This window comes from Glycine soja, chromosome 5 (genome assembly GCF_004193775.1).
Source record: "Glycine soja cultivar W05 chromosome 5, ASM419377v2, whole genome shotgun sequence".
Classification (NCBI taxonomy): Eukaryota; Viridiplantae; Streptophyta; class Magnoliopsida; order Fabales; family Fabaceae; genus Glycine; species Glycine soja.
The window spans coordinates 43,468,292-43,491,657 of record NC_041006.1 but is presented as its reverse complement, the minus strand read 5'-3'; the positions used below and the strand labels follow the sequence as shown (position 1 = coordinate 43,491,657).

The following is a 23,366-nucleotide window of genomic DNA, read 5'->3' as shown; positions in this document are numbered from 1 at the left end:
CATTTTGGAAAAGCATTAACAGGATGCCATCATACAGAATAGGACAACGAGAAATTGGACTTTCTCGTGAATATGAAGGGGTTCAAATACAACACCACGTTGTATGGATATTAAATTTATGTGGCTCTGTAGAACTGACTGATAACCAGTCTTGGCTTATTATATGCCCTAAAATCCCCTCTAAACTGAATTTAATCTTGCAGAAACAACCACTCTATTCACCGAAATAAAGTTGTGAAATTTTTGACCCTCCACAGGGCATCAAATGATTATAGCCTCGTACGTTAGGCTTACCCTTTTTATTCCTAAAATGATGAGGGAATTTCTTTGATACGATATTTTTTTTTTTTTTGAAGAGTTCTTTGATAAGATTATTGATCCAAGAACTGTGAGAAGGTATTCATGCAATCTAAACACCAAGATTTACCTCTTGACTCTTAAATCTGCATCCTCCAAGTTCACCGGACAAATGAGGGATTGCTGATCCACCAAGACCTGGATATTGGATCTAACGTTAAGGACTAAAGATCAGGGAAATGCTCTCAAATCATCAAAGGACATAACATTTAAAAAAAAAAATCTATGCACTCGAGAACTACAAAAAATGATATAAGGATTAAAAAAATTTCATTTTTCTATTTTTTTGCTTGACAACAAATACAGAGCAATCAAAAGCAGCCTTTTTCCAGAATTTCTCAACTGTGATGCAAATTGATAGAATGTTAATTTCCTTCAGCAGAATCCTGCTATCTCTTGTAGATTGTCACAGAGAGAAAACTTATTTTTCTTATTTTGCCAATTAATTAAGAGCCAACGAGCAATTATATAATCTAAATATTCTGTTTTCCTTAATTTTCTTATTATAAGCATGGAATTTCTGACATTCATGTAACATAGCATAAAAAAGGAAAAGCATAAATAATTCCTTAAATAACTTGTAAAATACATTAAAAAGGATATTTGGAGAATGTTATCTTGTCTCAGGCAGAAAAGATTGACATCCTTCAGCAATCTGCATCCGGAAACAAAAATGGAAAAACAAGAAAATTCCAAGTTACCTTTACAGACACCAAGAATCCATTTATGAATAGAAAGGATAATTAAGAAGAGTGAATAAACATATGATAATCAGACATTCAGTAAGGCTACCCATGTACTTCCATCAGAGATACAAAAGAAGGTAAATAGCATTTTGCTCTGTTCATAAGCCTTAGTGCTCTCCTTTTATTAAAAATGGGGAGGAGAAACAGAAGCCATAATCTCTAAGAACTCCTTACTAAATTGTAACTCAAAAAAGCCCTAACTTAAATAATTTATGTTCTTGAAATTTTTGTACAAATTTAGGCAATATATGGGCAAAGAGAAAGACAATGGATATTCTCAAGACTCATCACTGGAATTCAGAACTCAAAAGTGTATCTTTTACATCTGTTCATTATTTATTATTTTGGTTGAATTATTAAGTAGGAAGTCAAATAGGTAATGAAATACATAACAACAAGACCTTGTGCTGAACCCACCAGAAATTTGTAAAAGTGATTGAACACTCAAGTGCTGTTTAAGGTAGGCAATCAGAACTGAATTCAAAATGCTTACATGAAATTGGACAATGTGTAATCAGGATCCCACCTCCCAAGCCCTCTCTTCACCAAGCTGAGAGCACATGGGCTTTATCTCCAAAAGCAATTTTGACTGCATGACTTTCCTACGGCATGGCAGCCAACTTTGCATCCCATTTTTTTACCTTGATTACAGTCTGTCCTTTTTACACTGATTTAGTAGCATTTTAATCCACCTCAGTTCGGTACTGCTTATGCAGCTACAATGTTGACATGCTTGGTTTCCACTTTCCAGTTATTTCACCAGTAATCTCCACAGGAACAAGACCCATTCTTAAAATGGTGAAATCGGCTATTATCCCTCACAATGATTTCCCTGCCAACAATCTTTGCCATAAATTTAATTGCAGTGTGGCAGTCCACACACACCCGAATGTTCTTTATTACACGGATGGTTGTGCCAGATGTAGTGCTAATGATGCCAAATGCTATGGCAAGTCTCTCACTGTGGGTGCGTAATAAGTCGCGTTTATGTTCCTCATCAACATCATGGAGCACCTCATTTGTGTCAAGGACATAACCTTCTTTCTCCATCTGTTCCAACAAAATATTCAACGCCTCGTTTATTTTGTCATAATATGGATGTGATTTATCTCCAGCCAGAAAAGTATGTACTTTGTTTCCAACCTCAATCCAGCTGCATGCTGGAGTCTTCTTCAAGCCCGTTTTCCTCATGCGGACTCTCAATTTTGCAGCATCTCTCCATCTTTGGGCGGCTGAGTAGATGTTTGACATTATAACATGTGCACCCATGTTTCCAGGGTCAACCAAAAGTATCTTGTTCACAACCTTTTCAGCCAATTCAATATTCTTATGAGCCCTACAAGCAGCCAACAAGGTTGACCACACACTTCCTGTTGGTTCCTCTCCCATGTTAGAAATAAAGTCATATGCTTCCTCCAATCTTCCAGCTCTACCAAGCAGGTCCGCCACAGCAGCATAGTGCTCCAGGCCAGGAGCAACACCAAAATCCCGTTGCATACTGTTAAAATACTTCCAACCTTCATCTACCAACCCAGCATGACTACAGGCAGTTAAAACAGCCATAAATGCCACATAGCAGGGCTTCACTCCATCAACTAACATCTCCTCAAACAAGGAAACTGCATCAAGGGCATGCCCGTGCATTGCACATCCCATAATGATGGCAGTCCAAGAAACCATGTCACGGTCACACATCTCGATTTTGTTGAAAATATACCTAGCCATCTTAATGTTCCCACATTTGGCATACATGTCCAACAGAGAGCTGGCTATAAACTTGTTATCATCAAACCCAAGCCTAATTATGTATGCATGAAGCTGCTTCCCCAAATTCAAGGCCGTCAAGTGAGCACAAGCTGGTATAACACTCGAGAACGAGACCTGCATTGGCTTCACTTTTTCCTTCAACATTCGACGAAAGAAGCCGAGCCCTTGATCGAATCTCCCATTCTGCACACAGCCAGCAATGATGGAGTTCCACGAAATGGCGTCTCGATTTGACAAGAGGTGAAAGGCACAAACCGAAAGCTCCACTTGAGTACATTTGGCATACATGTCAATCAAGCTACTTCCAATGAAAACATCCTTATCAAACCCGTGTCTAATGGCGTAGCCATGAATTTCCTTTCCTTTGGTAACATTAGCGTGCTCCGTAAAAATAGGAAGAATGCTGGACAAAGTGAAGGAATCAGGTCTCAAGTTTTCCTTCCCCATTTCCTTAACCATGTTCAATGCCTCTTCGTACATCCCATTCTGTGCATTCCCAGCAATAACAGTGTTCCACGAAACAACATCCCTCACAGGCATTCTGTCGAACAACTTTCTAACGCTGTCTATTTTCACGGAGTATTTATTATTATGGTTATGGCGCGCTTGGGGAAATTCGTGGAGTGGGGAAAGATGAGGGTGGAATTTGGAGTACATGTTCATCAAAGCGTTGGCGGTGTACAAGTCGAAGTGGAAACCGAGGCGAATGACGGCGGCGTGGAGGGACTGAGCGAGATTGAAGTGTTTGAAAAGCGTGGATGCTCTGAGGAGGGAAGGGAACAAGTGGCGATCGGGGGAGATGCCGAAAGAGCGCAAGAGGTTGAAGGAGGCGAGGGAGTGGCGGAGGAGGCCGTGAGAGGCGTAGCATTTGATGATGCAAATCCAAGCCAGGGAGTGCGGTGTTGCTTTGGTGGTCTTCACGATTTGGGCGTGGAGCTGTTTCACGTGGCACGTGGGAACCACCGTGTTGGGGTTCCGGAGGAGGCTTCTCATCACATTTTGGCTGGAACTCATTGATGCTTTTGCCGGCGACTTTCCTCCGCCTCCTTTTTATCTCCACTCTCTTCCCCCGCCTCTCATGATCACTCTATTAAGTACACCCCAAAATTTTACTTGATGTAAACTTTGGACTATTTTTTGGTTAACTACGTATACTGACATAATTAACTTTATTATTACATTCTGTCATAAGAAAAACAAAAAACTTTGCTATTAAATATTTCAATAATTTTATGATAGTATCATTAATTATTTAACAAACAGAATTAACCATTAGATATTCTTTTATTTTCAATTATTTATAAGACAAATGAGCTTAGAGTGAAAAGACATGACGGATGAATCTCTTACGCATACCCTTCGTGATTGTCAGAATGTGAAGGAGGTGTGAAACCAATTCGTTCATCGTGACCATTGGGCTAAATTTTTTAGCCTTGACCTTCATGATTGGATAGCTTTTAATCTCAAGGGGCAAAACCTTAAGGCCCCCGTGGGTTCCTGGCCTTCTTTTTTTGGGATCATGGTCTATCACCTTTGGAATGACAGTAATAATCTTGTGTTTGGCATAAGTTCTATGTTACAATCTGGTTTGATTTATCAGGCTTTAGCCCAAACCATTCACATTCATAAGGATCTTAAGCTGGTCCTCTTTCAATCTTTGATGATGGCATAAAGGATGAATCTGCATTTGGAAGCTTCCTCCCAAGGAGTTCTTTAAAATAAATATTGATGGGTCTTTTCCGCCAAATTCGCGCACAAGGGCTTGTGGTTTGAATGGGAAGGAACTAAATTGTTTCACCAAAAGGTTAGGATACTATAATGTTATTTTAGCTGAGGTTTGGAGCTTGAGGCTGTTCACATGGTTGAAGGGATCAAGAATGTTCCTAATTCTTTAAGACCTTTGATCCCGAAAATCAGGAGGATGCTTCAAGCTAATGGGTGACAAAATTCCCTTCTGCACATCAATAGGGAAGCCAATTCTGCTACTGATTGGGTTGCCAAATTTGGCCATCAAAGAAATTGGTCTTTTTCATGGATGAGTTACCTTATGCTTTAAAAGCTCTAGTATCTGATGATGTTAACAGAGTTGCTGCTAGGCTGTTAAGGCTGCCTTAAGGGTGTTTGGTTCGACTTTTTTTGTTTTTATTTTCATTGGAAATAGAAAATAATGATGAAAATGCGTTTGATTGAATTTTTAAAAACATTTTCAATGAAAATATTTTCTCAAACAAACTAAAAACTGTAAATAATAAAATCTCATTTTAAGTTGAAACCAGGAACCTCATATTGAGTAAATCTAAAAATACATTTTCTTTTGAAAATACATTTTCAGTATTTTTATTTATTGAAAGCAGAAAACAAAAAGTTAAACCAAACATGTTTTCATAATTCTAATCTTTTGAAAATGAAAATGCAAATCAAACAAATTCTTAATTTTTCGTTTTCTGTCCTGAGTATCGAAAAAAAACTATTTATAAGACAAAATTAATTATATCACATGTATAGTTGTTCACGTGATTATAATTAACATCATAATAAGTCATGACGCTAGGAACTACTTGTGAGATAAATTAATCATTATTAGGCATTTAAATAGCCTCACAACACTAAATCATATAACTTTAATTATGCACAGTGACCTTATCATGATTGGAAGATTCAATTAACCTAAGATAGTAATTGGGAGATTCAGTTAATTAAGGATAAAAGAATTTCTTTTGACGAAATTATCGAGAATTATCTCATCGCGATAAAAGTTGACAACAAATAAAAAACTTAGGATAAAGAACATTTGTTGAACAACTGAAGCATATTTTGCATGATCGTCGTTCTCATTGATCAATCAAATGCCAATATGGACAATCGGGTCTCGACCAATATGAGCAATCTTAATGGTGAAATTGACTAATTAAATCTCATACCTTTGAGTTAAAGGCAAGGCTAATTGTTTCAAAAGGAAAGACTAATCAAGTATATAGTTTTGAAAAAATCTAAACGATGATTATAGTCACTTGAGGTTTGTAGTCTATAAGGTTGAGCACTTCACTTTTGTAAAAGCTTGCTTTGAAGAGAAAGATGAATCATTATTTAAAGAAACTGTTAAATTAAAATCAGACATTGAGTTAGTACAAGTTTCTAATACAACTAAGGTTAGTAGTAGTAACAATGATAACAACAACAACTATTTATTTGTGTTTTTTAAGATAAAGTTTTTTTTGAATGGTCTAGAGTTTGACCTTTTAATCAAATAGGTTTTAACAAAAACTTTGACCTAGTTTATTTATTGGAAAAGCTTGGTTTTACCTAAGTCTGATGTAGGTTATAAGTTTTTGTGATACAGTTTCACCTATTTTCACCTTTAGTCATAGTATTATTAATGTTTGCTTTTTGTTATGATATATCAAACTTGGTTGGGAGAACTTAAAATATTGTTGTTTTGTTTTGTTTAATTGGGTTAATTTAATGTATTTTTTTCATTTACCTTCACAATTATTCACCTTGTTGATGTATGGCCAATCGTTCTTAATTTTTTTTTTTAACTTTGAAGACTTGACAAGTCGTGTTCATGACTTTGTAAGTCGATTTTGGCATTCTCTCTCTCGTGCTTGGAAGTCAATTATGGTCATGTTGCTAATGGGCTTCTAAAGTGCTTGGTGTCATTTTTGCCAATTTCACCTTTGGGTTTTTTTCTAAAGGAGGAGTGTGAATAAAGTGACATGGTTGAAGAAGGTAAAAAAAAAAAAGGAACATAGGAAGGATTTAAAGATAATTTTGGAATAAATTTAAAATGAAAAGAAAAAGAGAAAGGGTGTGAGAATTAAATTTGGGGTGCAAAAAGTAACTTCTCCCATAGATGGAAACCTAATGGTTGATTTAGTTGAAAACATTAGTTTAATTAATATTATTTTTTAAAATTATTCATGCCAATAATATAATTAAAATTAATAATTTATATTTCTCTCGCTGGCACACCATTCTAAAATTGACTTTAATTGAGTGTATTTTTGTAAATAAAATTAATTAATACAAATGATGTTTTATATTAAACATTACAAAAAGAAGAAAACACACTTTTAATTTGAATATTATAATGAGGACCAAATGGATTAATATTTTAATTAGAATAATACTACGTATAAATAGGTTGATCTATCAAACTCAGGAATTTTTTGAATGTCCACCTGATGCACGAAAACTTTGCATTATTAGTATACCCCTTATCGTCAAGGTGACTTCAGCCAAAATCTTGTTTCTTTTGGCTCGTTGCACGCGCACGAGACAAAAACTGGACTTGTCCCTATTCCTTTTATACAGGGCAGCCAATCATTTCAATTTGATTTTACTCATTAATATTTAGTTTGACTCAAAATTTAATTCAAATTTATATTTTTTTAATACAATTTCGATTTGATTTAAATTTATGAACAATTCGATTTAACTTATTAACTCAAATACCATGAATTAAAAGTTAATTTTTTAAAATTTTAATTTATTAGTAAATTTTACATAAAATAATTATTTTTATTTTTAAAAAGATAAAATTAAACTTACTATATTAATAGGTTGGTATAACCCAAAAAAATATAATTACAACTAAAATATGTATAAATAAAAACTACCTATCATACATATATAAAATCATACAAAACTTAATCAATTATATATATATATATATATATATATATATATATATATATATATATATATATATATATATATATTCGATTAATGATCAAACAATAAATTATATAACACTTAAGTTTGAATTATTTATTTAATAAGTTTAATTTTTAGCTTAAGTTTAACTCATTTGGTTTAGAGTGAGAAGTTTAACTCATTTGGTTAGGCCAATGATTAAAAGGAATATAGAATTTTAATTTTTTTATAGTTTTGTAATAATTTTTCTATATTATTTTTAGGCTTAAATATGCTTTTTTTTAAATAAAAAAAATTGGGTAATTTTTTTATTAGTCCCTCAAATTTTTGAAAAGTTACTTTTATTCATTTTATGTTCATTGAGTTCATGGTTTTATAACATGATGATTTTTAATCGCTATTATTTATTTATTTTTAACTCAATCTTATAAAAAATGATTTGTGATGATTTTACACTGCTAAAATATTTGACTTGTAAGATGATTTGGTGGCATTCTTTTACATATTTTGGTGGTTTTAAATAGTCACAATTTTTTTAAAAAAATTAAATTATAAAAAACATTTCTTACAAGTGAAAAAACCACTACATATTATGAAACCATTAATGCGAAAGATGGGAGGGATTAAAATAAATTTTTTGAAATATGAGAGACTAATAAAAATATATTTTATTTTGAAGGACTAAAAACAATATTTAAACCTTAAAGTTTTTATTTATTTTATGCCTCCTTTCTTATTCAAAATAAAATATGATATGTTATTAAAAAATGTTACTGTTTTAATTAATTTTTCTAATGTTTTATAATCACATATTCATATTAATTGAATTTTCAATTCTGTGATATATCAACATATTGAGGAAACACGAAAAAAGTAAAATTATAAAAGAAATAAAACTAAAATTAGTATTTTCATAAATAACAAAATATACGTAAGTTTTGATATAAAATAATATCTTATCAATAATAGATGATAATGATGGAGTTAGAGAATTTTTTTTATGAAACCAAATATAAAAATAAATTAAATCATAGATATAGTTAATATCTTAAAAATATATATCCATGCCAAACTTGATAAAATTCGATGAGAGTGTGAATTGATTTTAAAAATATAATATTACTTCTTTTAAATCATTTTGATTTTTTTGCGAACGAGAATAAGAAGAGTCAAATCTGTCTTCTTATATACCTAATTATCATGCATAATTTATATGTAAATATTTATGTGTATGTAATTATTTTTATAGATATAAATTAAATAATAAATAATAACTTAAGAGAAACTTAAATAAAAAACATGATATATATATATATATATTTATGATATCGCGTGTCTATTTTTAAATACTCAAATGTAAAAGAATCTTATTTAATATTTTCCAGGGACTTATAAAATCTGAGAATAGACTCTAATTTAGTTCATAACTCAAATTAACAAACTGATTATTTTCAAACTATTTTCGAGTTAATTAGTTTCTTTATCACCCCTATTTTGTCACAACCCAAAATTCAATATCATTCCCGCGTGTGAATGGTATTTCTATGTTTCCTTCCTTCCAGGATCCACCAGAAACAAGCGGTAAGAATAACCAAGACCGTGTTCTAATTCAAAGGCTGAAGTAATGATAGTCAAACCTAAAACTTTTAATAAATGATGACTTCAATAATATGAACAAGAAAACTTGCCATTTTTTTAAAAAAAATAATTCAGAATTGTCCTATAACAATTTTTTAGTAAGCCTATCTTATTTTCTCAGTATGTATTGAATGTCAAAATGTGTTTTCCATTTTAAGTTTCTTGCAGCAGGATAATTTATAAGAGAATATTACATTACTTATTTTTAAACCTTGTTGATTTTTTTTCTCTGAATAATTTATTTATTTTTACATTATCAATCGATTAAAAATTATTATATATATATAATTTTAAAAGTAATTATTACAAAAAAAAAATAATTTTATAATACATAATAATTTATGATTAAATATATTTAAAATGTCTTTATATAGAGTGCATTATAATTATTATTAGCAAAATCAATAGTTTCCTATTTCCTATTTCCATTCACTACCCTTTTGAGGAGAAAAGCCGGTATATATTATTAGTGAAACATTCATTCAATGGGTCAAGAAAACAGAAGATGGGTGAAGGCATAGTTGAGAGATCGCTGAACAGCTTAGGAAAGGGCTTCGACTTGGCCTCAGATTTCAGGCTCAAGTTCTGCAAAGGCGAAGAGCGTTTGGTTCTTCTCAACGAAACAGAGAAACGAGAGCTCATGGTGCCAGGTTTCAGACCCATCAGAGATGTCTCCGTTGACATCAAATGCGACAAGGGCGATCGCACCCGCTACCAATCCGACATCCTCACCTTCACCCAAGTAAGACATTTCATCAAACGCTTTGTTGCCAATTGTTAAAAAAAATGAAAATGAAAATGAAAATTGGTTTCTGGGATTTGGTCTTATAGATGTCAGAGCTCTTCAACCAGAAAAGTTCAATCCCTGGGAGAATTCCATCTGGGTATTTCAACACCGTGTTTGGATTTGACGAGGGTTCATGGGCAACTGATGCAGCTAACACAAAGTGTTTGGGTATTGATGGCTACTTTATCAAACTCTTCAATGCTCATATTGATCGGTACCCTCTTGTTCTGTCTCAACAAGTCCTTGAAGCCGTTCCTTCTTCCTGGGATCCTCCTGCACTTGCAAGGTAATAATCATTTCTACCTAGCTATTAATTATCTTCTTTCTTTTCAATTTTAATTTTACACATTAATGCAAATAAAGATTAAAAGCAAAGTTAAACCGCCCCACAATGAACTGGTCTATGTGGGCATCACATCCACTACGGAGTGCCTTTCATGCTAGTGGTGGACTTCTTTGTCTTGACTTTGTTTTACCCATAGTGGACGAGACAATTCAGAATCAATATTTTTACAGATTATATACTCATTAAATCATGTCAGTATAATTTTTAAATCGGTCAAAAAGTCAATAAATTCACCACACTTTATGAATGAATAATAATATAAAAGTTCTTTATAATGCTAATATGCATGGACCATTTAATCTTAGTTTGATTCTAATTTTTTTTAATGATTTAGATGAATTTATTGCAAAAATTTTTGGTACATAATTAATTTTTTTATTATTTTCGATTTTGTTGGTTTTTTTAACAGTAATATTATTTTTACACTATAATTTCTTAACTCTTATTTTACACTTATTTTTTCACAAGAAAGGGATAAAGATAGAAAAATATATAAAGAAAACCAAGGGTAAAAGCCATAGTTTTTGGACGGAGGAATTTAAAATTCTGATAAATTTTAAATTTTAAGAATTTTAAATATTTTAATTGAAATTTTTTTATTTTCAAAATTTTGTGTTTGGATAAAAAAAATTAAAATTATGAGAATGAAAAAAATAAATAAAAAAAGAAAAAATATGGTTGGTGTGCTAGTTATATGTGTTTCTTGAAGAAGCATGTAAGAAGAGAATTTTAATTTCTCACATCGTAGAAAGAAATTGAAATTCCAAATTTTTTAATTCTTCATAAAAAACATTCAAATAATAAATTTTAAATTACAGAAATTTAAATTCTTTTATAAATTACTTTCTTGGATTAAAATTCTATATCCAAACGCACTCTAAGATTTGTGAATTGTCGGGCTAAGGTTTGTGAATTGTCAGGGATTTTTTATTTGGGAAAATAACACCACTGATTTGTTCGTGAAATACTAGTGCGCATGCTGAATACTGATGTAGTTTGGAAATTGGCAAAACCTGTAATGTTACACTTTCATAGCACACAGATGCTTATCTTGCTGTACCTATGTTAGCTTAAGTTGACACGCTCCATTTTATATTTTTTTTCTTGGTTAATAAACTAATAGTCAACTCCATCATTATTGGCTTTGAGCCTTTAAAAATTATATTATCTGTTTATATCAAAATAATTTCGCCTGAGGAGAGGAATAATGGAGCATTGATAGTTAAGTTGTTTAAAAGAAATTAATTAGAACGCTACCACAGTGTTTTATATTTTTATTATTTATTCGTCAAACGCAAAATAACACAAAATATCTATATTAACTCATCTTTCGAAAAGTGATTATTTCATTAAACTTCAAAACTATCCTTTTTCGGTTGATTGAAACTAGAGATTGGCATCAAGAGCGTCTAGAAGAAAATAATTTAAAGTATTCACTAAATTAGATTTTTATTTCTTATACGAGACTAGGTTAGAATTTTCATTAACGATTAGTATACTATTCATTTGTATATAGTCAAAATTGTATTGAATTTCTAGGCTGCTAGCTGGAAAGTGAAAGGAAAACACACAAAATATTGTCTCTGATTTTTCTGGTCCACACTTGTTACTCAAAAGAATGCTGTCATACCACAAATTTATTGGTTTAAACTTATGACGCTCATCCTTTTTTCAACTAGAGTTTATATATATGAAAGCTTAAAAAATTAGAAAGCAGATAGTTGTTTCTTTATTACTCAAAGATGGACATGTACATCAAGAGCATCAAGGCGAAAACAATTTGTAGTATTGACTAAATTAGAATTTTCATAATTCGAAGGGTTGATACAGTCGCATTCACAAGTAAAGGCAATCTATTTATCTGAAGAATTTGTATTTGAATCCCATCATATAAAATTTTTTTTTGAACTATCAATAATCATGTATGTGAGCATGATTAGTCTTTGATCAAGATAAAAAAAAGTTTAGAATTTTCATTAACGATCAAGTTATGGAGTTACAATCAAACTTGTCTTGGATTTCTAGGCTGCTAACTAGCTGGACGACCCTAACTTTTTGTCCTCATCGCAATATCTTCTATTATTAACAAAGCCTGTTTACACTATCCATATATTGTTATGTCTTGTTCATATCAGTGGATCAGTACAAGTCAATCGTTTGCCATGTTTTAAAAATAATTATGATAAGGACATTGCAATGATTTTGGGCATCTTCTAAAGGAAAACGTAAGATCGAGGCTAACTTAAAATCATCATTGATGTCTGAGTATGACGATTATCTTCCTTTTTTTTTGTTCAGTTATCTTTTTATTTGCCTAAAGCTTGTAGGATTGCACTAAAAATGAATTTTAAACTTAAAGGTTTATTTTTCCAGAAAAAATGTTGGGTTTTATTTTAATATGCCAAAAAGATTCAACAGTCGGCTAAGAACACTTGCAGGGCTACAGTCAATTTCCAGCCTCAAAGCTTGATTAAAAAGATGAAGATTTTCAAAGATATTTTTTGAGCCGGCTATTGACTATGCATCCTAACGGTTTAACTTGATGTATTATAACCCATTTGTTGACTAATATTTGTTATGCATGCCTATTGTAATGCACTACTCTAAAAGAGAGCTTTGTATGAAAACTTGGCTCTCAATTCATTTACCTCTTCTCTTAAGGCAAAAAACCTTTTTCAATATTTAAATATAAATTCATTTACCTAATCATTTCTAATTACTACTGAAAAAACTAAGACGGCTATTGTTGGATAAATTTGGCTTATGCTATTGGGCATTGCTTTTTTATTCTGTGCTACCTACCTAATCATTGAAAACGATTTAAATTGTAGAAACTAAACTTGCTTTGCAGTTCCTTGATTGATGTTCTTTAAAGGTGAAAATTTTATCAGATTCATCGAGAACTTCGGGACACACATCCTTGTGGGGCTTAGCATTGGTGGCAAAGACTTAGTGTTGGTCAAGCAAGACGTGTCTTCCAACTTGGAGCCATCAGAGCTCAAGAAGCACTTGGATGAGCTTGGAAATCAATTATTCAATGGGACATGCAATTTCCTTCCAAAATCCAAAGAACAAAAATATAAGGTTTCCTTCGTATAAAGTAATAATTAATTAACATTTTACAAATCAGAGCAAATAAATAAGCCACTATATTTTTCCATAATTTTATTATGATCTAAATAGTGACAATGTTTTGCTGAAATACAGGCACCGCAAGCTTTTGATGTCTTCGGTCCACAAATTGTTGCCTTCAATAGCTCTACATCCGTTTGTGCAAAAGATGTAGGTTCTACCTAAATCCAAATAATAATTTTCCAATCTTCATGAATAATTGAATATTCAATATTTTAGATTGAAAATATTTCTGATATAATTTCAGAAATTTCTGAAAAATGCTAATTGGGTTAATCATAAATTAATTAGGGGTTTCAGATATGATATTATAGATAAATGAACATGTAGGGAATTACGGTGATATGTGCAAAAAGGGGAGGAGATACCCAAGTGAGCGACCATAGTGAATGGCTTCTGACAGTTCTAAAGAAGCCAGATGCTGTTGATTTTAGCTTCATTCCTATCACTTCTCTTCTTAAAGGTGCTCCAGGCAAAGGCTTCCTATCCCATGCCATCAACCTCTACCTTCGATGTAAGTTTATTTTATTTTCTCTTCTTCTGAAAATTAATGAAAACAAAACAATAACTGCAAAACATGAAAAGTACATACTCCCATGTTTGGAAACCAGTAAAACACATGCCAATTTGTCAATAGTAATTTGGCTTGTGTCAGTTTAGATTAAACTATCTTTAAAACTTTTTGAAAAAATTTACGTATTATTTTTAAGACTAAATCAAACATGCATTTAATAATATTCCAAACCAATGAAAGACATACCTGTCAAATATTTTGTTTAATGCCCTTAAATTAATTGTTAAAATATTTTAGCTTTGAATTATATTCACCAGTCACCACGATTTAACAATTAACATCAACATTTCTCTCTCACACACAGCGAACTTAATAAAAGATAACAGCAATGCTAAATTACATCACATGGGAATTTTCTGTAAGAAATCCAGTATTAATGACATGGCTTATTTTCTTAATTAATCAAATGCCGGATGTTGAAAACTTCATCTTCGGTTGAGCATTTGAAATTGTGTCTTAGCAATTCATGAAATAGTATTCGTGTAAATTAGCAGATCTGAAAAGTCAATATCGTAAACAATTAATTAATATTTTCCTCTATTCAGATGCTGTAATACTCATTGATTGATTAAGTGAAGAATGGGACGCGGGTTTTTCTCCAATTATGAAAAAATTAGGGAATGTGGTTGGTAAGATATGAAGTTTTATCTTTTTTACTTTAACCCTGGTCTCGTAACTTGCAAGACGCAGAAAAATTATTGACAGAATATAATGTTCTTTTCTGCGGCTTGACCCGATTTGGATTTATTCCATGAATGTCACGACGATAATATAATTAGTTGAAAATGGTGCGTGAGTGAGTCCATTCCTAAGTATATTATAGCTGAAAATCAGTTTTACTAGATACAATAAATTAACACATAAATTTTAGAGAAAGCTTAAGCATTTGACTTCAAAATTTAGACATCAATTTTGATTTTAACAATTTTGGACAAATGAGAACGAAATAAGTTGATACAAAATGCAGATAAGCCTAAAATGTCAGATTTGCCATACTTTATTGACTTCTTCCAAGCGGACAGGCTTTGAGTCCCCATTGACAATGTTTAACCATTCTTCACCAGGCTGTCACTTTTTGATTGTTGAACTAATAAAACGAATTAAATTCACATCAAATGCAGATAAACCTCCAATGTCAGATTTGCCTTACTTTCTTGACTACCAATCACACAAGCTTTGGGCTCCCATTCACAATGATCTTCCACTCTGTCCAGCTTCGAACAGAACTAACCTTTCACCTTCTCTTAGTTTCAACTTGATGGGTCCCAAACTTTACGTAAACACCTCACAGGTAGTACTTTCAAATCATTCCCTATCAATAATTAGACTTTGTCATGTTCTTCTGCCTAAGTATCTTACTCATAACAGGTAACAGTTGGTAAAAGGCCAATCACAGGGATGCGCCTGTTTCTTGAGGGCATGAAATGCAACAGGTTAATTCCACACTAGTCATTTTTTTACTTAATTACATTTTTAGTCTCATGCTATCACAGTTCTGCAATTTTGGTTACACTGATTGGATTCTTAATGTTTTTTCTTATTTTTTTTTATGTTGTTATTTATAAGATCCAAGTTTAAAATGATACTTATTCATTTTTATAAGACTCAATCTATAAAGTTTTTTGCATTAATTATTTTTAGACTAAAAATACCCTTATTAAAAGAACAAAAAGAATGTATTAATAAATAATTAGAAGAAAGAGAAATATCAATGACAAGAATACTTCTATAAAAAGTTATAAATTTAAGACTTAATTATAAAATTTGTCCTCCTATTTTTTCTATTATACTAAACTGGTTTTCCTATTTTTTAATTCACTATTTGAGTTTCCCATATTTTTTAAAATACACTTAGATGATCAATATTTTCTTAAAAAAATAAGAACTTAAAAAGATGTTAAAAAGGACTAGAGCGATAGTCCTTATGGTAAAAAATATATTTTTTTATCATTACATCCAAGTACTCATTTAAATATTTGGTGTAAAATATAGTATTAATATAAGTTTTATGTAAAAATAATTCAAAATTTAAATTTATTCTTTTTTAATTTATTATATTTTTATAATCTTATATATTATCTTTTAAAATATAATATATAAGATTAAATTTTATTTTCACATAAAGCTTATAAAAAATAGAGTTTAATATAAGTATACATATTCTAATTTGTGTGAAAGTAAAATTTAATCCTATATATTATATTTTAAAATATAATATATAAAATTATAAAATATAATAAATTAAAAAATAATAAAATTTGAATTTTGAACTATTTTCGCATAAAACTTATACTAATAGTGTATTTTGCACCAAATATTCTAAATGAACACTTGGGTATAGTGGTAAAAGAGTGTGCTTCTTACTTCAAGGAGTACGGATTTTGTCATTCCTTAAGCATTTTTTTTATGGTCAGTTAGTCAACAATTAAAATCAATTATGCGGACTAAGATATTGCATTTTGTTGAAATATAGGAGAACTTGGTCAATTAGTCAATTAGTCAATTTAGTATAATAGACAAAATAGGAAGACAAATGGGAGTATTGTTTACAATGAAGGCCCGTCATCTTGATTTCATCCAATATTTAAGTCATTAATTTGCTTAGAATGAGAAGACATTCATTTTCATGTTCATTTTTCTTATAAAAATGATAATTTATCCATAAATATTGTCAACATAACAATTAAATTGATAAAGTCAAAGCATCTTAAATATTGGATGAAATCAAGAACATTATTGTATATGAAAGAAAATTTGAGGATCTTATTTGACGTAATTAGAACACGAGGGACTAAAATCGCATCATTGCAATACTTGAAGGACTAAAAATGCTTAAATAGAAAGTAGTTTGGTGAATGGGTGGTGCTCACAAGGATGTTGGTGACAGGTTAGCCATACACGTGCAACATCTATTAAACCCTCCAATAATGCTGAACAACAAAATAGAGGACACACCAATATGGTCAGAAGAAATCAATGATGACCGTTTCTTTGAAGCAATCAATGGGAAGAAATTTTCCCATGTATGTACAGCACCAGTGAAATACAACCCTAGATGGAGCTCTGACAAAGATGTGGCCTTTATTGTCACAGGAGCCCAGCTTGATGTGAAGAAACATGACTCAAGGAGTGTCCTTCATTTGAGGCTGTTGTTCTCTAAGGTGTCTAATTGTGCAGTTGTAAAATCAAGTTGGACACAGGGCTCCTCCGGGTTATCCCAGAGGTCTGGCATTTTCTCAGTAATAAGCACATCAATTTCTGGTAAAGACCAGAACCAGAAAAAACCAGTTGTGGTTTTGGATTCAAGTGTGTTTCCAACAGGACCTCCAGTGCCTGTGCAAACACAAAAGCTGTTGAAATTTGTAGAAACGTCACAGTTGTGTAAAGGTCCACAAGATAGTCCTGGCCATTGGTTGGTCACTGGGGCAAGCTTGGTCTTGGATAAGGGTAAGATATGTTTATGGGCTAAGTTCTCATTGTTACATGCTGGTTCATGATTATATCAATGCACAAAATTTGAAAAGCAAGGAAATTTATCAAATCATATATTTCTCTGTAAATTATCACATGCATGTCCTAACTATGGGTATGCTCTTGTCTAGTTAATATCTTTAGCGGCCATAGACCAATTATTTCTTTCATTTGTATAGCAAGAGATCTCTAATGAGTTTCTTGATTGAAGAAATTACAATTTTTTCATTTATCGGAATAAATTCACGTGACAGAGATTTTTTTAAAAATAAAATTTATAATTTCTGCAAGAAATTATTTCTTAATAATAAAAATAATATTTATCTAACACATGACAGCATTATAATTAAATATAATTAAGTGAAAATAAAAAATATAAAAATATAAATTTCTTAAAGTTTCCCGCAATTTCTTGTGATTGAAATGAAATTATATATAATTTTTTTAAAATAACATGATACCATGAGAATAAAAAAATAACTTGAAATTTTCACTTAACAAATTTTCATTGGAGATACCGTTAGTAGCTTTCGACAAAATAAAGGATTTCCATGATTGTATATTTCTGGAATAAACGTATTTCTAAGCATGCTGCCGTTGAGATTTTTCTCTTGAGTTGAATAACAAGCGCATAATAGAAATATCACGAATTTCTTTAAACTGATAACTGATTCAAATCATTCAATGTTTTTCAACAAAAAAATAAATTACTTCTTTTTTTTGGCTGAAAAATTAAACTGATTTTTAATTAACTTATTTATTAAAAAATTGGTAGTGTATTATAATTAAACTTGAAAATGACATTTAAACATATATAATACTTTAATTCTAGAGTTTAATTTCAATATACTCATTGTATAATTACCAATCAATTAAAAACCATAACAGGTATAACTTTTAAGTGGATGTTGAGAAGAAGAAAAAAACTTAATATACATTACTTTTTTTTTTTTTAATTGAATGACACTATTAAGAATTCTTTACACATGGCATATTTCTAATATATAAAAATTGTTTTTAAAAAGAAACTTCATGAAGATATATATTGTCACAAATACAACCTATTGCAACAAAGAAGAAAATAATTTTTTTTAACAAAAAGCATTTATTATTGGCAAAATTATATTTAATAAAAAATAATTAAGAATACTGATTATGTAATTTTTATTATTATTATATATAGTAAAATTGTTAATTTTTAATAATTAATTTAAAATTTATATTTGGAATGAATTTATTATTGATTCTTTTAATACTTTAAGAAAATTAAATTCTTAGTAAAATAGTAGTGATTAATTTTTCTAAAATAATGTCACTTTTCGAACAGTATTTTAATCTTTTTTTAATTTAATTCATTAAAGAAGCCAATTCGGATTCGGATTCGGATTCGGTGAGCTGGTCCGTTTCCTTGACGAAATGGCGTAAGAATTGATTGATTGATGGGAGCAGCGAACCATATATACAATTTAATTTGCGTTCACATGAGAACCGTCGTGACGTGCATTTTCTACATTGCAACACCGCGATATGAACGATGCAAAATAGTTTCAGATACGTCGCGTTGATTGATTGATATGAAGTGGTTGACTTTCTGGAACTGCATATCTATCCTCGTGTTGTCTTTTGCTTTCTTCTTCTTCTATTGTCACACATACACATCTACTCCTTCCCTCATGGCTGAGCAATCTTCCAAGTCCATTTACGATTTCACAGTCAAGGTTCGTTTTTTTGCTTCTAAAATTGTTGCCTGCTCATACCCAACTGTTGTTTCTCTATAGTTACGTGAAAAGATTGTGGCTTGCTCATGCCCAATTGTGTTTACACTCGAATTGTTTGATGGGTGAGTGAAGATTATCTAGGAAATATCAGGGCACACTATGATGACAATTATATTTAGTAGGTTCTGATTTTGTATTTTTTGTATTTCAACTTTTATGGAGATCAATGAAGCTCTCTGATCTAGTTTTCTTTTCAATTGATTGATGATTTTGCTGATTGCAGTATTTAGATTTATTTTCCCTAACACTTTTATTGTGGTATTCATGGAAAATGAATTGAGTTCGGATTATTCTTGTTGATTATTGGTTTGTCTATGCCCTCTTCTGTATATCATCTGTGTCTGTTCTGTCCTACCAAATTGTTTGGGATAAGGCTGGTAGATTTCATTGCTGCTAATTTTATTGTAATTGCTTGGGTGACGTTTTACTTTTATAGTTTTTTTTTTTTGTTTCTGGTGTGGACTATAATTGCAGGACATCAGTGGAAATGATGTGAGTCTGAATAATTACAGCGGGAAGGTTCTACTGATTGTGAATGTCGCCTCACAATGGTAACATAATTTGATTCATACTGAAATTATTTTTGGGTCATTTCTTATAGCCATATATCAATTTACCTATGTATTTTTTTTATGCATCTCAGTGTGCTCATGTTTACTTTGACCTTATTTATCTGTTAATTATTCTGCTTTATATTGCTCTACCTTTTTTAATTCAGTCTCCACACAATCCCTTTAATCTAATAAGTTTATCAAAGTTGTAAATATGTACATGCGTTATAGATTGTAGGAAAGTGTTGTATAGTTTGTTAAGGTAAAGAAGATACATTCCTGGAGTTTACACATTAATAGTATATTTTGTTTGATTTGTTGCTAAAAGAGTATCTCCATTGCCGTGTTTGATGTTTGACAGTTTGAGAAATGCCATGGCATTAGCAAAAAACTATATATAAGATTGGACTTTCGTAGGTGAACTTAATGTGAACTAATCCCTATAATTATACTTATAATATTCTTATTCATTGCTGCAGTGGTTTGACACAGACAAATTACAAAGAATTGAATGTATTGTACGAGAAGTACAAGAATCAAGGTTTGTCACTTTACTGAAGGACAAAAAAAAAGAAAGAAATATATGTCAACTATATTTATGAGCTAGTGAATTTTTAACACAGAATTCTAAGTTGTCTCCAGGATTTGAAATCTTGGCATTTCCATGCAACCAGTTTGCTGGACAGGAACCAGGAAACAATGAAGAAATTCAGGAAGTTGTTTGCACAAGGTTCAAGGCTGAATTTCCTATCTTTGATAAGGTGATTTCTGATAACCACGATGTCATTCACAGGTGTTTCCCCATTTTTTATTTGGAACTCTGTTAGTTGTTCACCTCTTATGTGTACTAACCTATCCTGGTCTGGAATGCTGTAAGTTTGCCTGCATTGGCACTATTTATGCATGTGGAAGATTTGTCTGGATACTGTTCTGTGTGGCACTTTATATGGAAATAATCCTAAAATAATTCACCATAGGTTGAAGTCAATGGGAAGAATGCAGCGCCACTTTATAAGTTTTTAAAGGAGCAGAAAGGGGGAATATTTGGTGATGGTATCAAGTGGAACTTCACAAAGTTCTTAGTAAACAAAGAAGGGAAGGTTGTGGACAGATATGCACCTACCACCTCACCTCTGAAAATCGAGGTTAGAGATATTATAGTGCTTATATATTTTAGGTAGGACTTTTATATATAATGATGCCAGGCAAAGGGGGTCAGTTATAATTAAATGCTGGGTTGTTGTTTGGGCTATTGGCATAAATTCTACTTATCCTCTATTGCCTAAGCAGAAACCCAACATTTAACTGTAACTGAATTTCTCTTGCGTCATGTAAGATTATATGTCAGTAAGTTATATTTTTCCTCTCGCAGAAAGACATAGAGAAGCTTTTGCAATCTTGAATAGTAAGATTTGATTCTACATATCTAATGTGCTGAGGTTAGTACTTCAATCATTTAGTTTTCACCTCATCCTTTCTTCTGGATGAGTACTTGTGTGAGCTTGTACTAGTTATCTTGTAGATTCATTCTCAATCTTGCATATGCTAATGTACATTCATTTGTTAAAATGTCCAAAGTTCCAACAGTTTCACCTCTATTTATTGGAACATGCAACGAGCAAATCAATCTTTACTCCACATAAATAATTTGAATAGAGTTCATTACTTCAGTCGTTCAGAATATCTCATAGGTGTCATCAGTTTTCAATCAGTTTTTATGATTTAAATTGTGTAAGATATCATCATCTATATCAAAATACAAAACATGAAATCATAATATGATCTGTGATTCGCTAAATCAAATCAAAAGAGTTAGGATGGCCCACCGTAATCGACTGCACTGTGGTATATTTTAGGAAAAATTCTTAGGTTGGCATGGTCTATAAAGTACTTTCTGTGTTAAGAACATAAAATGACAAATGGTTTTACGTTTTTAAATTTGAGTCCCATCAAATTGGATTTTCTTATTGGTTTACTGCACAAAATTTAGTTACTAATCCAGCTAGCAAGTCTACCTTAGAATTCTTTCAGAAGGTCGTGATTGCCCTTAATCCACCCTTTATTTGAAAGTAATGCTCTTTCCCTATTTATGTATTTGGAACTTTTTTCCCCTTAATTGAAGTGTTTCCACGACAACTGTTAGTCTTAAGAAAGCTACATCAGCTTATGTTTTGTCCTTCTGTTCTTTTGTGCAGGACATAGGGAATCTGTCCGGTGCCTTCGAAGGACAAGTAGCAATATGTATCATAAGTTAATATATGCCCTGAAAAGTTCTTAATGTATCTCGTGTATTTGGATTTTGGATTGCTCAATAAGTATAAATTGGTGTTCTCACTCTGTTACCAAAACCATAAAATAATAATATATTTGGATGCATCTTTATGTTATTATGCATGTCCATACTACGTGCGTGTTTGGAGCGTTTGTTAATTCTAAATCAACTTATTCTATAAAATTGATTTTAAAGAAACGTGATTACAATGAAATGTGAATTTTGTTTGGATATTTGTATTTAAAAATTGATTTTTACATTCAATATTGTTTGGAAACTTGTTCTCGAAATCAATTTTAAATGTGTAAATTATTAAAATGGACATTAATTGTTTGGAAAAGTATTTTGTATCAAACATTTTAAATAGTTAAAAATAAAACATAATTAGGAATATGTTGTTAGGTAAGTAAAATTTAAGTTGATATTCTTTTTGTGGAATAAAGTGCAGCACATTTTCTAATAATAACTTATTTTTATATTTGTTAGTGAAAGAGTATTTAGTGCATGGATAGGTTGGTGAGAAAGGGTATAAATGCTAGAATGAAAATATATTACTGGTGTTGACTATTCAAAAGCAAAGAAAAGAAGGATAAAATAAAAAATAATAAAAAATATTCACAAAAATTGATTTTGTTGGATCCATAAATTACTTTGAACAGTTTCAACATGAACGTACGTCTCCCGAATATAATCAATTACGACGCGAAATCCAAACATCTTGGTCAACATCAATATTCACGTCCAATGAAAATTAACGCGGTTCCAAACATACACCTTGATTAATTTATGTATTAATCTATGGACTATGTGATGAGCATCTTAGTTTTAGATTTTGTTTTAATAATTTTTTCTAAAAATATTTATAAGAAAAGAAAATACCAAGGTAAAATGTGTAGAACTTTTCCTATACAAAATTATGTACTTTAACTTATTAGTTGATTTTAGCATATAAGAAAAGTTAAATTTATTTTTTCTTCTTATTTTCTTTTAATACGAGTGTTTATAAAAAAGTTTGTTCAAAAAAGGTTAATTGGAAGCTTTCTGTGAGAGGGAAATGATTTATTTGGAGAAGGCATTTACACTGGTGGCAAAAGGTAAAGAAAAACCATAAAATCCAAAATTAAGGAAATTTTAATTTTCAGTCAGGGACAGGTATTTTTACTTTGAGTTTATAAGTTGAAATCACTGATAGGGCTTCCTTTGTTTCGAGTGCTATAAATGTTCCTCTCTACATGTTATGATCTTCAAACGATTTAATTGATGGAAGTAGAACAAGCAGTCTACTAATTTC

General features: G+C 31.1%; 3 protein-coding genes across 5 annotated transcripts; 2 read left to right on the top strand and 1 right to left on the bottom strand.

Moving 5' to 3' along the window:
* Positions 1–427: 427 nt before the first annotated feature.
* On the bottom strand, positions 428–3,996 carry LOC114413676 (putative pentatricopeptide repeat-containing protein At3g23330). 2 transcript variants are annotated; one of them, XM_028378188.1, is made up of 2 exons: positions 1,597–3,996; positions 428–495 (listed from the first exon to the last, which is right to left on the bottom strand). In XM_028378188.1, the coding sequence occupies exon 1, from the start codon at positions 3,882–3,884 to the stop codon at positions 1,860–1,862; it is 2,025 nt and encodes a 674-aa protein (XP_028233989.1). In that variant the 5' UTR covers positions 3,885–3,996; the 3' UTR covers positions 428–495; positions 1,597–1,859. The 2 variants fall into 2 exon arrangements, with proteins under 2 accessions (XP_028233989.1, XP_028233988.1); XM_028378187.1 differs by lacking the exon at positions 428–495 and adding an exon at positions 955–1,012.
* Positions 3,997–9,635: 5,639 nt separating this feature from the next.
* On the top strand, positions 9,636–17,702 carry LOC114413675 (MACPF domain-containing protein At1g14780-like). Of its 2 annotated transcripts, none has more exons than XM_028378185.1 (8): positions 9,636–9,906; positions 9,996–10,237; positions 13,189–13,381; positions 13,505–13,579; positions 13,760–13,943; positions 15,125–15,294; positions 15,372–15,436; positions 16,891–17,702. In XM_028378185.1, the coding sequence occupies exons 1-8, from the start codon at positions 9,670–9,672 to the stop codon at positions 17,498–17,500; spliced, it is 1,776 nt and encodes a 591-aa protein (XP_028233986.1). In that variant the 5' UTR covers positions 9,636–9,669; the 3' UTR covers positions 17,501–17,702. The 2 variants fall into 2 exon arrangements, with proteins under 2 accessions (XP_028233986.1, XP_028233987.1); XM_028378186.1 differs by having other exon boundaries at positions 9,695–9,906; positions 13,173–13,381.
* A 1,232-nt stretch (positions 17,703–18,934) lies between these two features.
* On the top strand, positions 18,935–22,203 carry LOC114413674 (probable glutathione peroxidase 2). The gene is made up of 7 exons (XM_028378184.1): positions 18,935–19,192; positions 19,727–19,803; positions 20,283–20,344; positions 20,446–20,564; positions 20,781–20,948; positions 21,176–21,242; positions 21,999–22,203. Exons 1-6 carry the CDS (start codon positions 19,049–19,051, stop codon positions 21,203–21,205), a joined length of 600 nt encoding a protein of 199 aa, XP_028233985.1. The 5' UTR covers positions 18,935–19,048; the 3' UTR covers positions 21,206–21,242; positions 21,999–22,203.
* Positions 22,204–23,366: the final 1,163 nt, after the last annotated feature.

Excerpts from the sequence above, each read along its gene's own strand:
- LOC114413674 (XM_028378184.1), top strand. The coding sequence starts at position 19,049 with ATGAAGTGGTTGACTTTCTGGAACTGCATATCTATCCTCGTGTTGTCT. Across the intron at positions 19,804-20,282 it reads GTGAATGTCGCCTCACAATG|TGGTTTGACACAGACAAATT; the intron begins GTAACATAATTT and ends TCATTGCTGCAG. Across the intron at positions 20,565-20,780 it reads AATTTCCTATCTTTGATAAG|GTTGAAGTCAATGGGAAGAA; the intron begins GTGATTTCTGAT and ends AATTCACCATAG.
- LOC114413675 (XM_028378185.1), top strand. The coding sequence starts at position 9,670 with ATGGGTGAAGGCATAGTTGAGAGATCGCTGAACAGCTTAGGAAAGGGC. Across the intron at positions 13,580-13,759 it reads CATCCGTTTGTGCAAAAGAT|GGAATTACGGTGATATGTGC; the intron begins GTAGGTTCTACC and ends ATGAACATGTAG. Across the intron at positions 15,437-16,890 it reads GAGGGCATGAAATGCAACAG|GTTAGCCATACACGTGCAAC; the intron begins GTTAATTCCACA and ends TGTTGGTGACAG.
- LOC114413676 (XM_028378188.1), bottom strand. The coding sequence starts at position 3,884 with ATGAGTTCCAGCCAAAATGTGATGAGAAGCCTCCTCCGGAACCCCAAC.